At 34.1% G+C, this 23,220-nt stretch overlaps 1 protein-coding gene across 2 annotated transcripts in view; it reads right to left on the bottom strand.

Annotated features, from left to right (window-relative positions):
- Positions 1–1,783: 1,783 nt before the first annotated feature.
- Positions 1,784–23,220, bottom strand: part of LOC117111541 (GRIP and coiled-coil domain-containing protein 2-like) — a 40,015-nt gene continuing 18,578 nt past the window's right edge. For both annotated transcript variants that reach the window (XM_033254473.1, XM_033254474.1), the window contains exons 13-25: positions 21,778–21,870; positions 20,443–20,605; positions 19,697–19,797; positions 18,892–19,017; positions 18,607–18,738; positions 17,556–17,689; positions 16,699–16,821; positions 16,107–16,209; positions 14,917–15,120; positions 14,235–14,432; positions 6,069–6,212; positions 4,915–5,023; positions 1,784–3,684 (exon numbers count right to left, since the gene is read on the bottom strand). In XM_033254473.1, coding sequence (XP_033110364.1) covers positions 3,608–3,684; positions 4,915–5,023; positions 6,069–6,212; positions 14,235–14,432; positions 14,917–15,120; positions 16,107–16,209; positions 16,699–16,821; positions 17,556–17,689; positions 18,607–18,738; positions 18,892–19,017; positions 19,697–19,797; positions 20,443–20,605; positions 21,778–21,870 — 1,707 coding nt within the window. In that variant the 3' untranslated portion in view covers positions 1,784–3,607. The remainder of the gene's footprint in view (positions 3,685–4,914; positions 5,024–6,068; positions 6,213–14,234; positions 14,433–14,916; positions 15,121–16,106; positions 16,210–16,698; positions 16,822–17,555; positions 17,690–18,606; positions 18,739–18,891; positions 19,018–19,696; positions 19,798–20,442; positions 20,606–21,777; positions 21,871–23,220) is intronic.

Below are 23,220 nucleotides of genomic sequence, written 5' to 3'. Positions count from 1 at the left end.
TAGTTAGGCCTATTTTTGGTCAGGAGTTTCGCGCAACCCTCAGAAAGGTACCAAGTTTGGGTTGCGATAATTTGAGGGGAAACCAAGTCTCGGTATCTTAGTGACGGGTATTGGCAGAGAAAAATATTTTAGATTTAACTTCTTTAGCATCAAAAGAACACCTCGTACACATAATTACGGCATAATTCGGATTATGTAATAATAACTTGGTCATAATTTAAATAAATGTCAATAATGCGACGGTTGAAATCATATTCTCGTTCAGTTTCCTTTGAGTGTCTCGAAATATACCCTACAGGAGATTGTTAGCGTGTTATTGGCCTATAAATACATGAAGATTGATTAATATAATACTTGAAAGGGAAACCTGTTATTTTACACCTTTAAATTCACAAGAGGGGAAGTAAGGATAATCCAAAACGTTATTAATCATTTAGTAGGACGCAAAAATATTTTACATTCATAATTAACTATCAATAACCGAAAGGTCCACTGATTAATCTCAGATAAGAAAGTATAATACATACTCCAAGTATTGAAATACACGCCATCGTGTTGGGATTCAATATTTCGACATTAATTATGTCATCATCAGGAATGAAAAAATTATCCATATCAGCAAGCTTATATGCACTAGTACCAAAAGTGTTTAACCAATCAAAACATTACCTCTAGTAGGTGACATAGCAGTGATTTAAACAAAAGATCAAAGCATTCTTACTCTAATGATCAAAGATACCTACAAAAACAAAGAAAGCTCTTTTGAAGCTCTGAGCCCATTGTTAAGCAAAGGGTGTAGTCTACGTATAGCGAACGCTTCTTTAAACAATAGGATAGACCAGTTTCGGGAGCTGTCTAATTATTACTAGAAAATATTAAACCTAATTTATTACTTACATTACAGACGACATTATCATTTTCAAGAGCTTTCTTTGTTTTTGTACTATTATACTTTCTTAACTATCAATAAGGTAGGGCAAATTCCGTAGACACCAAATGGCAAGATAGGCTGACTGTACTGATCTGCTAATACACACGTCTTCATTTTTGCCCAAACGTTTTTTGTTTTCTAATTTGCCACTTAAATTATTAGGTAGGCCTAATTAATTAAAAAAAAAACCTAAACAAAACAAAAGCTGCAAGAATACTGTTTAAACTAAGAACAAGCGAGGCAAAAAAAAAAAAAAAAAAAAAATACGTGTTAATTCTCTCCAATAGCGAATAAACCGCCACTACAGGATAGAAGTAACTATCGGAGGCCCAGGGAAGTAGTTGGTTGTGGCTCCTAAGAGGTGTTTTCTGTAGTAGAAAGCACTTGCAACACAGTTTAACCAAATAAATTCATGATATTTTTAACCTGGTGGTAGCCACTTTGTATGCGCTGAACCGTGGAGATCTCTAGGTCACCGGTTCAATTCCCATCGCTGCTTTCCTTGTGTTTCAGCTATAGACTGAAATACAAGTTCAATAGTGCACCGTCTTTCAGATGAGGCATTTAAGCCGTCGGTCCCATGTGGATTATGGCCCATGTGCATGTTGAAGAATGCAGTACTCTTCGAAAAGAGTAGGAGATTGTCTCCCAGTCGCCCAATCACCACCAGAAGGACCCCGCAGTACATGAGTCTTCTTCTAGACTTTCATGGGTTATCCTTGATGTTTACACAGAGTAAATCCATCGATACAACACACCTAACCAAACTTCGATGGCAGCAGTCATCCCAATGTGATTTTATTACCAAGCGTGAACGCAAACGATGAATCAAACGATATAAACGCCAACAAGTCTGTGCAATGTATTTATTATGTTCAACATTCATATCTGAAATCAAATATCTTATCATTGATGTGACGCAAAACTAAAACATGTAATATTTGTTTCAAAATTTATCATAGGTTTAAATTAAACAAAATATAATTTTTAAAATAGTTATTTAAAAAAAAAAAAATTACACCTAATAGACACTGTTTCATTCCCAACCACCTCAAATTTACAGAACATTAGTACAGCTTCATAAGAGTAGTGAAATTAACTGATGAACCTAAAAAATAAAATATAAATACAGTAGAAAAAAATGTAACATATTATAGAATTAAAATGATGATAACAAAAAATATGACCTCTCATGTTATATGGGACTGCAATAAAACACAGTGAGTATTATACATATACAGTATCTGAGGTGTTCTGAATTGCCTCTGACTCCACCCACTTACTGTATGCTCCCACCAGGGACATCAGATCCCTCGTCTGGCAAATCCTTGCACACCCCATCACTATTTTCCACTAGGTGAAGTGATAATAATGAAACTTAAATATGCCTATCAATTCATAATTTTAATTTAAATATTAATTAAGTTAAATATTTATTCTTGGGATAAACAAATATATAGTCAAAATATTGAATCCGAATTGTGTGTCTGTCTAGCCTATAGTTAGTGCCTATCTTTCTACTCTAATTAGGTTAATTCAGTAAATTCTCTGTATAACAGTGATTTAAAAGAATCTATTACCGTAATTCCAAATACTTGAGATTATTAATTACTTTTTAAAAAAGAAAAATGACATTCATATTTATTCTGAGGGTGTTTTCATCAGGAAATTTTTTTTAAGAATGATGGCGGTCGTGGGTTCAATTCCCAAATGAATTACTTTAGTACGATGACACGTCAGGTATGGCAAACCCACTAAATCTCCCGACGCAAACACCATTGGAATAACATTGCAGTACCCTCTGCTACTTGGGGATTGGATTCAACACTAGCCACTAAAACGCAAGCTCGGTGGTCTACAGGTTAAGGCACCAGGCTAGTTTTCTGGAGGTCGTGGGTTCGATCAAATCACTAACAAGATTTTGTTTCCGCAGTATGATACCTAATATGTACAGAGCATTCAGTACATAACAGGTAGGGTAAAACATAATCTCTACATTTATGTTCGTTCTTCTATTCCAGCAGCATATCTGGAATTTACAAGATATGAACATAGAACCCTAGTATTGAAAGGTGTGCAATGCAACAGCTACGCTAAAGCTCAACGAAACTATAAAATATTGTCTGGAATGTATAACCTGATCCTGAACCATGATAGCTTGATCCAAATGACGAAATTAGTAACATCAAAAAATATGGCACTGATATCGATGGGTTTATTATTATCAATATATTTAATTTTTCTTACCGGTATTTATAAATAAATATAGTAACATACTCATTAATTAATATTTGGTATATTAAACTTTCTTTTTGATAGAAGATTTATACTTTTGACAAGAAATGTCATTATGGAAGGAGCAATGGTATGTTGTGCTGACATTCTAATTCAATTGGTACACCATTTATTTAGGTAACTGCTCTCCTTCCACTGGGCCATGACAGTTGACCATACACAGGGCAACTGAATAGATAGGCTGTACAATTGGACCATGTATATAGGTAACCACCCAACTACTAGGCCATGTAGTTGGTCCATGCAGGTAAATATACCATAACTGGATGATGTATTCAAATAATTACCCCAAAAAACTAGGCAATAAATTTCTGGCGGTAACCAATTTAGCCACTTAAGGCCAAGCTACCAGACCATCAATGCTCTTAACCATTTCAACCACTAGGCCATGCCACCAGACCATCTATGCAGATAACCACTCCAACCAGTAGACTCTGGAACAGCTGCTCCTTCTTCTCCTTAAAAAAAAAAAAACAATTGGTAAAAAATTGGTCACTTACGTGACTTGCTCTATACTGATACATATCGGTTCAAGGATTGTAAATAGCGAGTTTACAGTACAAGTTTCTAAACTGGCTATAACGTTCACTGAAACCTACAACTCACTGCGCACAACGGTTATCGGCCGACGCGACTCCATAGAGACCTCAACCCCCGCACAATGAATCGTTTGTAAATGATGATCTGTTCAGACTGCCACAGGCAATCATCAGACGGTGTCGCGTCGTCTGATGCTCGCAGGGAGCAGAGTTTGATTCATCAGCCGACGGTTGCACGACGCAATGAATACAACACGTACATGAACTAAATTGTTGGTACCCTGGGGGTCACCACTGCTGAGGTTTAACACTACTCCTGGTGGTGGGTTGAGCATTGTAAAGCATATGAGCCATGCCACAAGGACTAACTGCTTCAAATACTCTCCTGAAAGGCAATAACCTCTATTTTACAGGGACAGCAGCTTCATGGAATAGAACCAGGAACACAGAGACCTCTATGGTTCAGAACAAACAGACATGATGTGATCATGTTGATAGTGATCATGTTGATAACAATGTTGATGATGAAGAAAATGATGGTGGTAATGATGTTGGTGTTAAATATGGTGATGATGTTAATTTTGATATGAAAATTATGTTGGTGATGAGGATAGTGATAACATTGGTGATGAATTTGGTGATGATGTTGATATAAAAATTATATTGGTGATGAGGATGGTGATAATGACAGTGATGACATTGGTGATGAATTTGGTGATGATGTTGATTTTGAAATAAAATGAAAATTATGTTAGTGATGACACTGGTAATGAATTTGTTGATGATGTTGAATTTGATCTGAAAATTAAGTCAGTGATGAATTTGGTGATGATGCTAATAGAATATGGAAATTGTTGGTGATGAGGAAGGTGATGATTTTGGTGATGAATTTGGTGATGATGCTGATTTTGATATAAATCTATGTTAGTAATAACATTGGTGATAATGTTGGTGCAAAGGTGCTGTCAAGGTTTGCCCGAAAGGTGATAAGTTGGTGAAAATGTTGATGTCTGTGATGATGTTAATGATGATGTCAGTGATGTTCTGGTGAATGTACTGTACTGCAAAGTTATCATGACAATGAAATATATAGAAATTCATTAAAAACATGATGAAGAGAAGATGAAAACCTGGTTAAGTTTATCATACCTTCAGCAATAGTCTGCAACTTTGTTTTCTCATCTGCGCTGAGTTTCAGCATCGTTGAGATGACAGGTATCAATTGTGTACGTTCATCACCAACTGGCAGTGTCAAGAACTGTCAAACAATCAATTACACAATCAATCAATGTGATGATATGTTATACTACAGTACCTTTGGTGAATGATTTTGTCATCAATCAACATTTTCTAATGGTAACTAAACACTCTCTAATGTTTCATGTACTGTATTCATTTATATGAATATTACAAAGTGTTATTATTATTATCATTATTTGCAGTATTATTAAACACTAGCCTTTTTTACTGTTTACATTTTATCATTGTTGTTTATACCTCTGTTGTTATGTGGCGACTTTATATGAAGAAGCTGAAAAAGAATATTTAATCACAGCACTCTTTAATGATACTTTCAGATTAACAGTCACCCCATTAGTGACGCCAGTATTTGCTCAACATTTGGGAGGGGTGATGTCTGCTACAGGAAGGTATTAATGGGTGGGGCCAGTGGTTGTGATGATACTCTAGGAGGGATCCACGAAAGCTCAGACAAATTTAGGGTTTTGAAAGGCCTAATTTATTCAATCAGTGTCTCACAAAATTTGTCCACCACTTTGTCGGTTAACGCTGAACTATTGTCATTAAAATGATAGACCCTACCAGGCAACATTTATTGACAAACTATCATGGAGTACTAAACTATTATATTTTATATCACTGGTGACCCTACAAAATATTTTGGCGAAATTAATTAGGGTCGCGACCCATAGTTTTAATAACAGGGCGTCTATGCAAATTGTAATCATTCTCAGTGTCTCATATATCATTCTATTATTTATACACCATGCAACACAATTTCTTACATGTTTTTATGATCACTTCTTTATGATCCAAGCACACTCACAAATTATCTCAATTATAGTTATACTTTAAGCAGCATCTTCAACTGCTCCTATTATTTCTTTCATTTATTATCCTTCCTTAACACTTCACCACAAATCAGTATTTGTAACAACTACCAACCAATCATAATCATCAATAATTCAGTGCATCTGTCGACGTTAATTTCTGAACTCGAGACACCGTGCTATTTAGTTAATTCTTCAACGGATCAATTTATCACAGTGACTACATTTTCTCACCTTGATGACAATATTCTTCAGATATTCTAAATTAGAGATCGCATTTTCACGTTGTTGATTACGTTCTAGTCGACGAATTTCACCCTTCAATACTTTTGCTTGTTCGGTTAGCCGTAGAATTGTTGCTTCGTTCTCGTTGGTAATCTGAAAAACAGAAGGAAGGTAGAGTTCAAAATTTGGGATTTGTATTTAAAAAAGTAATAGACAATACAGAACAATTATTGGTCTTGCAAAAGCAAAATTACAGTACAGAAACTGCTTAATTGTTGGCAAACCATATAGAAAAATCTATGCAGTATACAGTACAGATATTAAAAAAGGCACTGTATATTGAAAAACAACAATAAACACTAATTAAAAACAAAAAAAATGGTATATTGAAGTCTGTTCTTTAAAAAGTCTGTTACTGTAAACATTCTATAAAAATATTTATTTCATTTCATTCTTTATTCTTTATTCAGATAATAGTTGAAAGGTGTTATGAGTTAATGAAAAAGTTAAGATAATAAATAGTTGCATTTTATTTCAGTTATGTGAAAATTTGTATAATACTTATATAATCATTTTTAACAAGATAATTCACATTTTGACCTATAAGAAATAAGCATCAATGAAAGAATTTATTTAAATGTTCACAAATTTTGTTCATTAATATTCAAGGTAAACCAGTAATGTGGTTAAATGTGGTTAAAATGCACACATTATCCAGGGTAATCTATCTTGAAAGAATGTTGGCAATATTCTTTTTATCCAGGTACGGTAAAAGCATTCATGAAACACAAACATTAAACGTAAATTATTGATGACACTTTGGAAAAAACGTTAAAAAAAAGGAGAATATTCATGAAATAGACAATCTTATCGCCATGTCCATTTGCTATTAGATACAAATAGAATACTGAAAAAAAAAAAGAAAATGTATTTATTTTCACTGGAAGATATTTTATTTTCATTAACTTTTTTTGGAGACCATTAGTTTCTTCCTCAACCCTGGGATTCTTAATTTGTTTACTTTGATATTTTCCATCCTACTTGAGCACCTGTCATTATGTACAAGACGGCCTTTAATATTACGGAGCTTGCTATTGCACGACGACGGCAGGACGTAGAATTATTTGATAATTTTTAGTACATTTGCACATTTACATTTGGGTTTTTTTTTTTGTGTTAACGTGAGGCGCTATATAAATTCCGAATTATTATTATTAATATTATGTGAGAACATTCAGTTCTCGCAGTCACATGGATTCAAGTGCAGTGGATAAGTGTGCTTTTTAAGTCTTATCATTATTATATGTTACATAATCAGCTTTGCTAGAATGATATTATAATATACATGCAAACATAAAATTTTGGGGCTATAAATCAGGGGCAGATTTGGGAGTGGGGGGCAGTAGGCTTGCCCCAGCCCCTCCCCCTTTTGGAAAGTTTTAAGAAAAAAAAGGAAAGAAAGAAAAAGAAATAATTGATCGCTCAAAATGCCTCAGAGATTATTTTCGGGTGTCTAGAAAACAATAATTTTGCAAGGGGCATGCCCAGGACTCCCTAGGGTAGTGTTGTTCCTTTCTTCCCCCACTTTCGGATATCTCTGGATCCGGCCTTGTAAGTAATATATAAATTAAAATACTAAGTGATATTATATACCTTAACTGTTTCCTTGTGATATAATTATTCATGTGAAATTAAAATCTTTCAGTTAAGCTGTATAATATTATATTTTCTTTGTCTAAAACATATATGTTGGACTGTCTCCAGCGTACATTTCATATGTGAGTTTCGATAATGTGTCTAGATCTTAGTCAATAATTCCCAGAAGACAACATGAAAACCAAGAGACCTATCGGAAAATCAATGATAATGTTGCAGAGTCAGATTCCAATACTTTCTTCTTGCTATATAAATAAGGGACAATCTTAAAAAATACTGCTGGAAAGAAATGTATATAAGGGATCTTATATATAAGCTTTGTTTGTGTAATTGTTGTCTATATACATATAGCACATAATAATTTTTATGTGATAAAACTAACATTTAAGGAGAGGAAATAATTAACAATAGACAAAAAAAAAACAGAAACAAAAAAAAACTTTAAAATGTTCAGTCATCTGTTAAAAGTTGTTTTTTATAATTTCAATATTGCCAAATATGTTAATATTTTTAATGTGAATCTTTATATATTCATATATTTATTTTTATAGTACTATTTTTATAAATTAGGTAATTTAGTGAATTTTGTATAGCAAGAATAAATAAGTACTTGTTAATTTGTAACTGTAAATAATATCTTCAGATTAAAATGAAATCAACAAATCAGCATAAAATATAAACCACGAAATAAATCACACATAAAATTAAATTGCATTTCCAGATTTTATCACAGTAGACCAAAAAGATTAAAATTAAGGACGTAAGAGCTTCTCAGTGACCACATAAACAGATGCCGAGTAGGCAACGTTGATTAGAAAGGAAAGAATGGTTAGAATTGGATTATATTAATAAGAAAGTGCAAGACTGAAGAAAAAAATAAATGAATGAGATGGGAAATGCAACAAGGGGAAAGAATATGGAAGGCCTTGATGCTATGTGTTATAATCCCCCTAAGATTCTGAAAATAAAATAAAAAATGTTGAAAAAAAGAGAAAACTATATTCAAAATTGAGTCTGAGAGTGCTATTTCCAGCCAACTAGGGGTGCCATAGCCCCCCACTTTCGGATATCTCTGGATCCGGCCCTGTAAGTAATATATAAATTAAAATACTAAGTCATATTATATACCGTAACTGTTTCCTTGTGATATAATTATTTATGTGAAATTAAAATCTTTCAATTAAGCTGTATAATATTATATTTTCTTTGTCTAAAACATATATGTTGGACTGTCTCCAGCGTACATTCTATATTTGAGTTTCGATAATGTGTCTAGATCTTAGTCAATAATTCCCAGAAGACAACATGAAAACCAAGAGACCTATCGGAAAATCAATGATAATGTTGCAGAGTCAGATTCCAATACTTTCTTCTTGCTATATAAATAAGGGACAATCTTAAAAAATACTGCTGGAAAGAAATGTATATAAGGGACCTTATATATAAGTTTTGTTTGTGTAATTGTTGTCTATATACATATAGCACATAATGATTTTTATGAGATAAAACTAACATTTAAGGAGAGGAAATAATTAACAATAGACAAAATAAAAAAAAAAAAAAAAAAAAACAGAAACAAAAAAAAAAACTTTAAAATGTTCAGTCATCTGTTAAAAGTTTTTTTTATAATTTCAATATTGCCAAATATGTTAATAATTTTAATGTGAATCTTTATATATTCATATATTTATTTTTATAGTACTATTTTTATAAATTAGGTAATTTAGTGAATTTTGTATAGCAAGAATAAATAAGTACTTGTTAATTTGTAACTGTAAATAATATCTTCAGATTAAAATGAAATCAACAAATCAGCATAAAATATAAACCACGAAATAAATCACACACAAAATTAAATTGCATTTCCAGATTTTATCACAGTAGACCAAGAAGATTAAAATTAAGGATGTAAGAGCTTCTCAGTGACCACATAAACAGATGCCGAGTGCGCAACGTTGATTAGAAAGAAAAGAATGGTTAGAATTGGATTATATTAATAAGAAAGTGCAAGACTGAAAAAAATAAATGAATGAGATGGGAAATGCATCAAGGGGAAAGAATATGGAAGGCCGTGATGCTATGTGTTATAATCCCCCTAAGATTCTGAAAATTAAAAAAAAAATGTTGAAAAAAAGAGAAAATTATATTCAAAATTGAGTCTGAGAGTGCTATTTCCAGCCAACTAGGGGTGCCATAGCCTTGAAATTTTGTAATCTCTACCCCCCCCCCCCCACTAACTATGGTGCTGCTAATGTAGTATGTAACAGTACCAGGACTATTCTATTTTGAATTCCTGGATTCACCACTCATGTTGGGTGACAAACAACAGCTGGAGTAACTGAACGTCATATGTTTATGGTGATGTTGCATTGTTTGGCCAGCAACCTCCCCCCTCCCCCACACACACCTTTAGTCCGCCATTGGTTTGTGTCACCAAAATTAGCAGGGACATTTGGAATGATACTAAATGAGATTTCCTGTCAATCTATGTCAGTTGCAAGCTGCTAACGTCAAACAAATGCTACAATTACCATGAAATATATCGAATTATTTAAGCAAGATTGGCTGTGGATTCGAACAACGACCTTTGAACTGTTTCTGAATCATTGACTGATATTCAATGCGAAGGAGGTAACAGTAGGTGACAATTCAAATTAACTCTCATAGATCGAGTAATAAAGAGATAAAGATGGTGCATGTCAATTAACCAGAAGAGATTTTGTACGCCTACGCACTCAAACTTTTGATAAATCTAAATTTAAGTGTGTTAGAAACTATGCTCTAAAAAGCTGCTGAATAGATCTTTAACTTTAACAACTTTATGAAACATGTGGATCCAGATGACAGATGTGCGTAGGTGTTCCACAACCACACACATAAAAAAAATTGATGTGAATTATAGTAAGCAATTAAGATAGTGAATTTTACTGTTTAAGTTTAACACTGTAGCTTAACATAGGCTGTTAGTCTTTGAGCATGAAGTTAGACGAAAGTAGGTCTAAATGTTTAAGTTGAATAACTCATCTCGCAATAAATATGACGACACAGCCTGCACACTTGATCCAACAAGATAAGTACGAGCGAAATCTTGTAACAAGAAATAAGCCTCATCGCAAGTTTCCTTACGTATCTCTCAATGGTTATTAACGTCAATTGCTGGTAAGTAAACTACAAAAATTTGACTCAAAAAATTTGAACAGAATACGAGATGAAATGAATGCCGGATGGCATATAATGACCGGTTCATTGCTTCAACTATAACTAATATGCCAAAAACGATTATGCCTCCGATGACAGTGTTAGTAAATAAACCCGGTTTGAATATTCGACAACTAATACAGATTATTTCTCCTTGACAACGGCATCGATATCATATTGACAATTCTGATACAGCAATTAAGAGAAGCAACACTATATGTCGATTGGACACACTCTGCAGTTAACTCTTTACCTCATGTCCTACTTATTACTTCTCGGGGGAATGTGGTTTTTTTATTATCACAGGTTGATTTTCTGTAAGATATTTGTCTATAAATTCATAAACAAATAAACAAATAAACAAAAAAAAATCTGGACATATCAAAATACAATTATTCCCTCAATGAATATCTAGCTCTGTTATAATGATTAAATTTAAGTAGCTAATCACCCAAAACTTGAAAATAATACTGTATATAAATATACAATAATGATAATATAATTGATAATAATTAAAATAAATTTTATAATTAATAAAACAATTACAATGATAATAATAATAAATAAGATTTGTATAGCGTGCATATCTATTTGAAGAAATGCTTATGGTGGTTGAGAAAATAAAGAGCGAAAAAAGAAAAGTTTGGAAAACTAAACAAGTAAATATCCTGTGAATTAACAAAAAGCAGAGGCACAAACATTACCACTCCGTTTACCAGCACTTTGAAGCCCAAGTGAAAGCTCACTGGTTCATGACTATTGCTGGTTCATAATATTGTTACAAAAAAACAAGTATAACACTGTTCAAATTGCTCACTTAAACGGAACAGAACAAAAAGGAAGATACCAGAAAAATGCATACAGTCTAACAAGCTTCCAGCATGCTTACTGGCATCACCAGGTGAAGCCCATCCTGGACACCAAGTTTTATTACTATTAGTTTTATCAGTTTTTGCTGATTTACTATTTAGTTTTAGCTGATTATATTTGTGACACAGTGGAAACGGTTTGGTTTCCCAACCTTGAGTTCGGGATTTCAATCCTGCACTGTGTATTTGCTTGTGTCCTTGAACAATACACATAATCTGCATTGCTTCAGTCTAACCAGTTAACTCACCGTATTCCACTCTAAATGAGTGGTGCAAGAGGCTGGTAGGCCAGTGGTGGCCCTCTGCTAGCCATTCTTGTCTTCTCAAACTGTCGTTTAAAATCAGTTGTATCAATGGGTACCAGCAAGTTACTGGGAGTAACCTGCGGTGGACTGGCCTCCCGCCCGGGGGAACAACACATCTCATCCGCTTCACGCTACTTGAAACTGGGGATAAACTGGAGGCCCACAATCCGGAAATGGGTGTGGTTATGAGGGCGCCCTAGTGGCTCAGCAAGGATTTACATTTTTTATTTTTATGATACTGATGATAATATGTGGTCTCTCCACAAAATGAGGCATTATGAGGTAAATGGTGTGATACACAAATTATATCAATATAATATAATAAAAGGTAATTTTTGGATATTATTACAGTATTACAATACAAGGAACAGTCAACTTTATTGTAAAAATATAAATTTTGATATTTGTTGTACCTTTTTGTACTGAAGAATCATAAATACATAAGATATATATTAAAGTTAAATAAAAAATTCTTAGTAAACAAAAATGTATTTATTGATTTATGGTAGCTGTCACTGTATCATATGATCATAATCTCAGCATGTGTCAACTTTGACCTACTCAACTAGGAGATATTTGCATACACTGTACATCACTGATCACAATTTCATCTGAAATCTGATTTAAATTATTAACATTTTAACCTGACAACTGGCATTTCCAATCTGTTTATGTTACTATTTAAAAAAACTTAAGATTAAGATTTCATTTGGGGACAAGTTTGTGCATCTGTGGAAATGACATACAAATCCTTTATAATTTATAATAATAAATAATTAATATTAAATTTAAATTATTCATTTAAGATTTTGCTGCCATTTTAATGATAGAAATTTTTACAATAGATTGGCACTAGGGTGGTAGGGTCAACTAAACAAAAGTATATCAAATCATAATAGAACACAAGAGGGCAGCATTTCATCAGAAATTTTAAGACTAAAAAAAATTCCAATCATGGCATTATTAAAATTTATTGATGCCTCAGTGTAAATTAATATCCACATAAGTCAAGACTTTTATTATACCTAGTTTTGCAAGCCTGTTACCAATCAGGATAATTTCAAATGGAAATAAATTTTATAATTTTGGACAGCTGTTGCTGAATTTTTAAAATAAATGAAATGTTTTTATCATGTCCACTGCTACCAAAAATTCCTCTAAGGAATTTGTATTCCCTCTTCATAATTATATGATTACAAAACATTTATGAATCTGATTACTGAACCATGTACATCGCATATCACTTTATTTACGACCATGTGAAACATCTCGGGAGAAGGCCTGAGGGCACTATTTATTTTTTTTTTAGCTAACACATTACATTTTGTTAATAACAAAAAATTATATTTTTTTTTCCACATAGATATTTTTTCAAAACTAATTTGCTACATTAAAAAATAATATATACAGTAATCTTAATATTTTTCCACACTAATCTGACGATTTTTCAAAAATAAAGTCTGCTAAACAAGGTAACATTACATACATAAAAATACTCAACAGACAATTACATCTTATAAAAATAAAAAAATAAATATGCATATAAACTAACATGGTGAGGTTAGTATATGAGGGGAGGACAATTCCTTGCATTTACCTGTTACTCATTTAAGAGAATGTAGATTACATGACCTGTTTACAAAGTATAACTCATTTAATAGTTGCAAAGAATCATTTAAAATCTTATTTAATTTACAAAAGAAAGCGACTGATGCTATGGACCTGCATGGATGCGTGGAATTATTCCAAATCTGATTAAACACCTTAGTTATATACACATATCGTTGATATATTCAACAGCTTTTCTTATGTTTTCTTCATCCTTTCTTAGTCTACAAAGTTTATTCTCATCTCTCCATAAAAGAAATAATTTTTTTAATTTTTTCTATCTTTACAAGACAATGAGAAATGCAAGTCTACAATTCATAATCTTGTTAAATACTTAAATCAATTAAACAATACAATAAAAATAAGGCAGTGGCTATTATTACACCAGCCTAAACCAATTCCAAAATCTGATTTGATGTTAATGTCTAATCCAATCAACAAATGCAACAATTAATCAGAATTAAGGGTTGGTTTTAGATTGGTGTCACAATAGCCACTGCCTAAAAGTAAATATTAAATGTTCCTACATGACCACTGACCTCAGTAAAGTGTTCAACCCGTTTGAGGGTTGTGTTTAGCTGCTGTCGTAAGTTATCCTCTTCTGCCGTTGAACTCTCGCTGATGCTGAGATGATCATCACTGTTTGTGCTCAAAAGCTGAGCAAATGGCATCATGGGAGTTGTAGGCGTTGATGGGATGTGGAGTGTAGAGGGCTCACTTTCTGGATGCTCCATTCCCTGCGAAAAACACAATAAACCCAATCAAATATTTTGATGTGATGAATACATAAAAAATAGGTAAAACGAATTGATGATCAATAATGGCGAAAATTTTGATGATGATGATGAAAATGATAATGGTTGCGATTATGAGGATGATGATGTTGATTATGAGGATGATGATAATGTTGATGGTATTGATGATAATTGTGACGATGATGCTGATGATGAATAGCGGTGATGATAATGTTGATTATGATGATGAAGATGGTGATGGTGATGATGATGATGATGGTGATGATGTTGATAATGATGATGGTAACAATGTTGATGATAATAATGAATAATGGTGAAGATAAGATGATAATAGTAAAAATGATGATGATCATGATATTGTTGATGATGAGAAGAATGTGAAGATGATTAGTGGTGGTGCCAATGGGTGTCAGGATGGGTGCCAATGGGTGAGGGGGTGGAAATTCCTGGGGTAATTATAATGTACCTCTCCTTGTTCTCTTTCCTCTGGTCGTGGACCTATCATCATATCCTGGTTGTCCTTCACTGGTCTTGCCATCACTGCCTGCTGCTGCTGCATCTGCTGCTGTTCCTTCTGCATCCTGTACATCTGGTTCTCTTGGCTTTCAATCTGTTCCTGTAGACCCCGCATAGTCCGACTGTGTTCCTCCTGAATCCTCCTAATCTCATCCTAAAATTTTAAAGCAATTCTTATGAACTATTGGTAGAAAGAAATTTTAAACCTTTCTGGAAACGGATCCAAAATCTTATACTACACACTTGAAATGATTTTATTTTAAATTAATTTATATTTTGTATGTGATTTATATTTTATTTTGTTGCAAAGTTGAATATTTAATTTCCAAAACCCATAAATTCTTGATAAATTAACTGATTGATTAATAATAGAGGCTTGCCATCCCGAAACCAGTGTAACGTCGCTAATATTAGTAATTAGCATAAGAATGTGGCAGTGTTGTATACTTTAGTACAGAGAAGCTGTAATACTTTTGCTCATAACTTTGGCAATAATAAGTCAATTCCAGTAAATGACCCATCATTTTAAAGTTTATAATGTGGAGAATATGAATATATTTAAAGGTCAATTTTCAGGTTTTTGTCAATGGTGTTGGTTTTGGCATGGCAAGCCCTAATTGGTTAATGGTTAATTTATTGATAGCATATTTGAATTAATTAACTAACTAATAGAATAATTGATGGATTAAATGATAGACTGAATGACTAAATGGTAATTCTATTGATTGATGGATTGATTGAAAGATTGATTAGATGATAAATGACAGGTAGATAGATAGACAGGCAGATAGAGATAAATAACATTTTTGTATAGACAAATGTCTTGCCAAGTTCTTCCAAATTTGTAATAAAACTAAACAGAGATACAGGGGACAATGCAAGGTGACTTCCTGCAAAATATAATGTATTTAACCACTGTTTAAAGGGCCCTTTCTCTTTTCTTCAGTGTTGATGTAAGTAGATAGGCTTTTAGTTGCAACTCGAGTTTAACATACAGCAGAATGATTATGCGCTTTTTTTTCTCTGGAGCCTGGCTTTAAAATGCATTAACCTTCATCCAGTAGGGATGCTGGAGACTATTACTATCAACTGCATTTGGTGGGCTTATAGACAGATAAAACATTTTTAAAAAAGCATTACCTTGAATGTTTGAGTAATGGATTCATTTTGATGACCCATCTGCTTAATGGTTTCTGTCTGTTCCTGTAAGGTACATTGACTCTCAACACGCAGCTTCTCAACTCTAAGCAATCAAATAAACACATTTTATAGGCAATTTCTAACAAAATTAGCTCAAGTAATCCTTATCTGCATTGTAAAACTCCATAAATTAAATTATCTTTTAATAGATCTATTCCATTACTTACCTTACCTTTACTGGATCCTCTTTATGAATCATTTTCTTTTACTAGACCATTCTTGCAACTTTCTACATTTCATTATACAGTACACATCTCATTGATGTTCTCTATACCTTTTACACTTTTACTTGTCAATTCTACATCATTACATTTCTACTGGATATCTATATTTTATTTTATACCTCTACTGAATCCTTTATATTTTTCATTTTATACTCCTACTGAATCCTTTCTATATTTCATTTTATACTTCTATTGAATCATTTAATTACCTCATATTACAATTCTACTGGATCATTTTAATTTATTATCATTCTATAAGATATAGTTCTTCACTCCCACATCTAATGCAACTATTACTTTGGACTTGCCTTTCTTTCCAAACTCTTTCCTTGTACTGCATGTCAGTTACCATGTCACTGTGGCGCTGTAGCAACCGATCATGCTCATCCTGAAGGGCCTCAAGCTCCTCATTGGCTGATTTGAATTTATCGCTATGGGTCAAATACAAACATTAAGTGATGCTACTGGAGGCAACAGCAATGACAATAACAAATAAAGTAAGAGAATTTTATTGTAATTGTATGCTTACCGTATACATTTGAATAAACGCCCCAGTGCATTTATTGTTGAGAAGGGTTTTTGTCGGGCGTTTATTCGAGGAAGGTGTTTATTCGAGGGAGGTGTTCATTTATTTTTTAGTGTAAAATGGATACGTATATACTCAAATAAATGCCTCTTAATTTCACTGTAAATGTGAAACTACTACACACAATTACCATCAAATTATGTTACTGCGTTGATGAAAACATAATGATCCCAGCCAGGTTAGAAAAAATGTAATTCTACTGGAGTAGAACATTAAGAAAATAATGTTGAGAATGATGTTGCTTCCATAAGTTTTATTTAATCATTTAGGGGCATTTATGCAAGGAAAAAATAAACGGGGCAGCTATTCAAGGGAGGCGTTTATCCAAATGAGACTTTTGAGGGGGCGTTTATTCAAAGCTATTTGAATAAATATGGTAATATAGCCTTAATCTTAAATATGTAATAATGTACCTATTTTACTTTAAAGGTGATATGAAATGGAACAGAAATAAATGATTAAAATGTTTAGGACTTTCCAGGTAACTGACTAAATAACGTTTAAGTGATATCAAACCAGAATGCAGGCTCAGCCTCAATTATCATTTGATCCACTAGGAAACCAGTTCATCATTCTTACTTTGTTTCTTGAAGCTTTTCCTTCAGTTGCTGGATGACCTGTGTTAACCGCTCCTTATCTTCCCTCTCTGCCTCCAGACTCGCATGTGATGCTTCACGGCTCTTCTGCTGCTTTAGAACCGTATGTACTCTGGCCTATGAAAGGAATTCATAATTCGTCACATGGCAAAAATTAACTTATTAATTATCTAATTAGAATGTTTATTTATATAAACTTATTTTATGGCAAACAGCAAGCAAAGCCCTTGGAAAGGATTGGATATATTTTTGTAGGTTATCCTTGATGTTTACAGGGAATAAATCCAATCCAATCTAACCCAATCCAGTTGCTACAACCAGTTTAATAAACTGAGCAAATAGAATATGGTAAGACCATGGATTGGATTGAATTTCTTTGGTGTGACACCTGTAAGTACTAAGACTCATTTACAGTGGGACCCTACTGGTGGTGAATTTGGGCAGAGCACCATGAGACAATCCCCTACTCTTTTCCGAAGAGTGTACTGTGTTCTTTAACGTGCACATAAGCCATTTTGCACACAGGACTAACAGCTTAAACGTCTCATTTAAAAGCGCTTCTTGAAACAGGCTTTTCATCCCTCCAGCTGAAATTTAAGGAGTGCAGCGATGGAAATTGAACTGAAGACTCAAGAGATCTCCACAGTTCAGTGGACACAGTTCAGCCAACTGAGCTATGTGCTCCAACAATGTTCTTATAGCAGAGCACTATAACTCAGTCAGCAAAACTGGTGGTAGCTTCTGTACATCTCCTGAACCATGAGGATCCTTCGGCCTCTGACTCAATTCCACCGCTGCTGTTTCAGCGCGAGGGCTAAAATGCAAGTTACATTAGTGTACAGTCCTTCAGAAGAAACAATCAATCCATTGGTTCTCTATGCTTTAAGGCTCACCTGAGATGGCTACGCAACTCCATATAAAAAAGAAGAGTGAGGATTCTGCCAGTGTGGGGATTCCCCAAGTGTACAGAACAATTACCACCCACAAATTTAGAAAATTAACCTTCATTGGTATCTTTCTACTATTTTCCATACCTTATAGCCTTCATATTCTTCCTGGCAGGCGATATGCTCCATCCGTGATGTTTCTAAATCCTCTTTTAAGGCTGAGATTTTGTTTTCCAAACGACTGATAGTTCTTACATTAGCATTACTTGAAGTTTTCAACTTTAGAATTAAAAACAAAATGGGGGAAAAACATCATTAAAGTTCTTTAATTACTAACATTTTTAAGGTTTATGTTTTAATCTTAATTAAAAAGAAAAATTTTAAATAATAGCTCTGTCGGAGCAAATCTACCATGTTAACCAAGTATTTTACCTGGTCTTGGAGCTTCACGTTTTCTGACATGATCCCTGCAATTTGAACTTTCAACTCCTCTTGACTCTGTGTCATGGCCTCAAGTTGACCCTGCAGTGCTGCTTCACTACTTCTTTGATCATTTTCCTAAAAAATCATTGAACAAGACAACTGTATGAGGGCAGCAGACATAAAAAAAATCAAGATCTGACAGTAAAAATTAATTAGGTACTTACACAGAGTATAGAATTTCAAAGAGTTCCGACTGCCCTGACTTTTTATACACGCAATGAAAAGGTAAAAAGATGGGGTGCCCCATGTACAAATGCCTTTTACGTTCTATTGAAGGACACCCCTATTGTCTGTGGTAGTAATTTTTTTGAGATAGGATTGCGTTCCAATGAAACCTCGATAGTCGGACCTCTTCCAGTTCTATACTATTTGGTACATATATCAATTAATGATTCAAACCAAGTAGAATTTAATAACCTCACAGTTCAAAATTCAAGGTGGGTGTCTAATATGGCACTACTAGTATTACCAAGGCCATGTAGTTCACAAAATGACTCTAGTGATTGGGTGGCTGATCTTTAAGATGATATTCAGAAGGGCACTGATCTAATTACCATAAGAGGCCTATTAATTTCTTTGTTGCACTCGGGGCATATCCAAGGGTAATGACATGGGGATGGGTTGATAAAGAACACGATGAGAAAGTGGGGAGGAAGATGAGAATGTGAGGAGATCATTGGTAAAGTGGGGAGTGTGATAAAAAGTTGGGGTGATACAGTTGTGGGTGTAAGATGAGTTGATTTTCAAATCCTACCACTTTCTTCGATTCTGAAAGATCTTTCTTTGTTTTAACTAACATAGACTTGAGTTTATTTGCTCGCTCGTCAGCTTGAGTACGTTGGTTATCGGTTACTTCTGTAAAAAAAGAAATTAAGCTCATATTAGTTTAAGCAATGGCACAACAAGTTGTTCTTCCAAGTCCTGGAAAATTTGTCATAGGGGTCAGAATGACACATGCACTAATTAAAATTAATATCACAGCATTAATTATGAAAAGAAAGATGCTTGGGTGGTTTGGGTCCTGGTTAATATGCTATTGCTGCACCAAAAGATTGATAGACAATATGTCTGCCTTACTGTCAACATAAGAATGGAAAAACTTTAGGCCCTAGTTGAGAAAATTTGATAAATTCCCAAGAAATCTTTGAGGAATTCTAATTCTTGCAGAAAATGATGAGTTTTCTAGTCACTGGAAGATGAACCAAACATCATTGAGACTCCAGTGCAATCCTGAAGACCTGGAGGTCTGAATTTAGTATACATGAAGCCACGTAGATTTTTAATTTCCCAACACAAAAATGAGGACGACTCTTGGGCGTGTGTGCGCAGTATAAACATGCTAGGACGAATCGGACAGTTTTATTTTTGTTGTAGGGGTGTTCTTAGAGGAACAAAGGCAATTAGTAGATTATTCTGTTAAGTATTCACAAATTAGATTTTAAATTTTTAGTTTGAATGTGCCAACTTTAAAGGCGTGCTGAAATGAGTGCTTTTACTCACCAAGCTCTTTCTGCATACTCTCGATCCTTTTCTCCAGTCGTGCTATCTCGGTTGACATGTCAATGACCTTTGACTCCTTCTCCTGTATCGTCAAGTTAAGACTTTCAACAGTTCTCTCATAGTCTGCCATTTCTAGATCCATCATGCTATTCTGACTAGCCTCCTATAATACAAATTTCAGAAAATTTAAACTTTAACATTTGAAGTTATGTAAGACATAAATTGATAGGTCTCTTTTATTACAAAAGCTGTATCATATTGTAAATGATGTCAAAGTGTCATTGAAATGAGAAGGCTAGTTAGCAACAATAGTAAATAAGTAGCAAGTGAAGTATACTATATCAATCACAGGCAGTGTAAGTTGTAAATGGTGGGGTTAGGCAAATTCAGCCTGCTCTGCCCATGGGCAAGATTCTCTTAAAAATTTTTTGCACGCATTGCAGTTGATCTGGGCTTAAAAGAGAACTAGCAAAATGATTTTTTGTTCTAGAGACTATTTTTGATATGTCATTAATAATAGAATCAACCTTAAAATCGTTTTCTGGCCTTTTTTTAATGAAGTTATAGGCGATTATATACGATTTTACTATGACGTCACTGGCGAAAAAGTAACAAAAGATCGTGTAAATAGCGCCGCGTAGGGTATCCGCTGCGTACGATCTTTGCGTGTATGCTGTAACCATGGCTGTAAATTGTGATTGTTACAGCATGCACGCAATGATCGTACGCGGCGGATACCCTACGCGATGGATACCCTACGCGGCACTAATTACACAATCTTTTGTTACTTTTTCGCCAGTGACGTCATGGTAAAATCGTATATAATCGTCTATAACTTCATAAAAAAATAGCCAAAAAACGATTTTAAGGTTGATTCTATTATTAATGGCATATCAAAAATCCTCTCTAGAACGAAAAATCATTTTGCTAGTTCTCTTTTAAGCCCAGATCAACTGGCCCTACAGAGCACAACAGCACACATCGCCTTCTAAAAGCAAAGTCATATTCTGTTTACAATGTTGAATTACTGGCAAAGTGCAGGCTAACAGCGCACTGCCTGTGATTGGTAAACCAAAGAAAACGGGAAGAAGACAGAAGAGAATGCATGATCTAAACAAAAAATGCTGAAGGAAGAAAGAAATATGAAATGAATGAGAGTAGAATAATATAATGATTTTGAGAACCACCACCACAGAAGACTGACAGCAGAATGAGAAGGAAGAATGACAAGAGGAAGACAATCAGAAGATATCTAAAATAAAATAAAGGAAAGACAGATAAGTAAGCCCATGATAGTTTAAAAAAGTGACAAAATAGTAAGCAACATTGAACAACCTCCAGGGCTTTGGTTAGTTGTGATGTGGTAACTTCATGTCTCTCCTTCTGCTCAGCTAATGTTTTTTCCAGCAATTCAATTTTGGAACTTGCCTATAGAGAAAAAAAAATGATGTTGATAATAAATAATCTTCAGCATATGAATACAATAGATGGCACATTTTCATTTTTGTAAAGCTAAAATGGAAACGGAGTACTTACTCAGAACGTTTCGATCCCTATCAGAGATCTTTATCAACTGACAGCTAGGTGTTATTTAGCTTGGTCATGACGTCATCTGTTAATGACGTCGTACAAAAACCAGCTATTACAGACCATGCCATACATCACAATCACGTACCAAACTGGTAGGTAAACATACAAGCAAAAGAACCCAAACAGAAAGATAGGCAGATCAGAAAGTCCTTGTATATAAGGCGCAACAAAGAAAAAATCATGAACAGGGATCAAGGAGCACATGAACTCTCTCATCTGTCCAATGATCTTATAGAATCCATAACAAGCCGGGCCCTGCACAACCTTTGACCTACATCCGGAGGAGGTGTACGACATCCTCAACAGATGACGTCATGACCAAGCTAAATAACACCTAGCTGTCAGTTGATAAAGTTCTCTGCTAGCAATCGAAAAGTTCTGAGTAAGTACTCCGTTACTATTTTAGCTTTACAAAAACGAAAATTTGCCATCTATACAATTCCTGAAGCTAAATGAAATTCTTTCAAGATATGAATACAATATTTAAAATTTTTGAATGTGTCTATAAAGAGATATTTTTCCTACATGAGTACATAAATTGGTTGATCTATGTTTGTCCCCCTACAGATTAAATAGGTCACTGATTAGCCTGGGTTCCAGGCCCTAATTTTAGGTTACTCACTCTTTATTGCACTTAGTGCGCGCCATACCTAATTTAATTGGCGTCCCATACTCGATTTCTTTTTTTTCGAATTAGGGCCTGGGCAAACAATTCATGCGTACGATTTCCCACATCAAATTTGATGTGGGATATCGTATGCATGACTGATTTTGTAAATCACGTGACTGGCTAACTTCATGCATATTAATCAATCTTGGTAAACTTTCAAAATTGAAGATGCGGATGTCTCGACTAGAACAAGAACCAGCTCCCTTTTTGCTACTTATACTTGAATTAAAACAGTTAGTATAGTTCTGGCCTGCTGAGAACGACATGGACTGATAACCGTAGGCTATAGGAACCTTGCTCACCGCTAGCTGCTACACAGATTTAGGCCTTTAGGGTAGAATATTGTTAAAAAGGTAGGCCTCTGTAAGTAAGAACTTAAAAATACGCCAAGCCTCTACTAGTCTAGGCTAGGCCTACTCCTGACTCCAGACGAGGCATGATCCATCCTCCTGGAAAGTTTTGTTGTATTTGTATGGTATGCCATCTAGTGTAAGCTTAATTGTTTTTGCCATTGCCAA

The sequence above is a fragment of the Anneissia japonica genome, unplaced genomic scaffold (genome assembly GCF_011630105.1).
Source record: "Anneissia japonica isolate Jap-2015-1 unplaced genomic scaffold, ASM1163010v1 scaffold6030_len697274_cov183, whole genome shotgun sequence".
Taxonomy (NCBI): Eukaryota; Metazoa; Echinodermata; class Crinoidea; order Comatulida; family Comatulidae; genus Anneissia; species Anneissia japonica.
The sequence above is the reverse complement of the archived record's forward strand: the minus strand, read 5'-3'. Positions and strand labels throughout refer to the sequence as shown.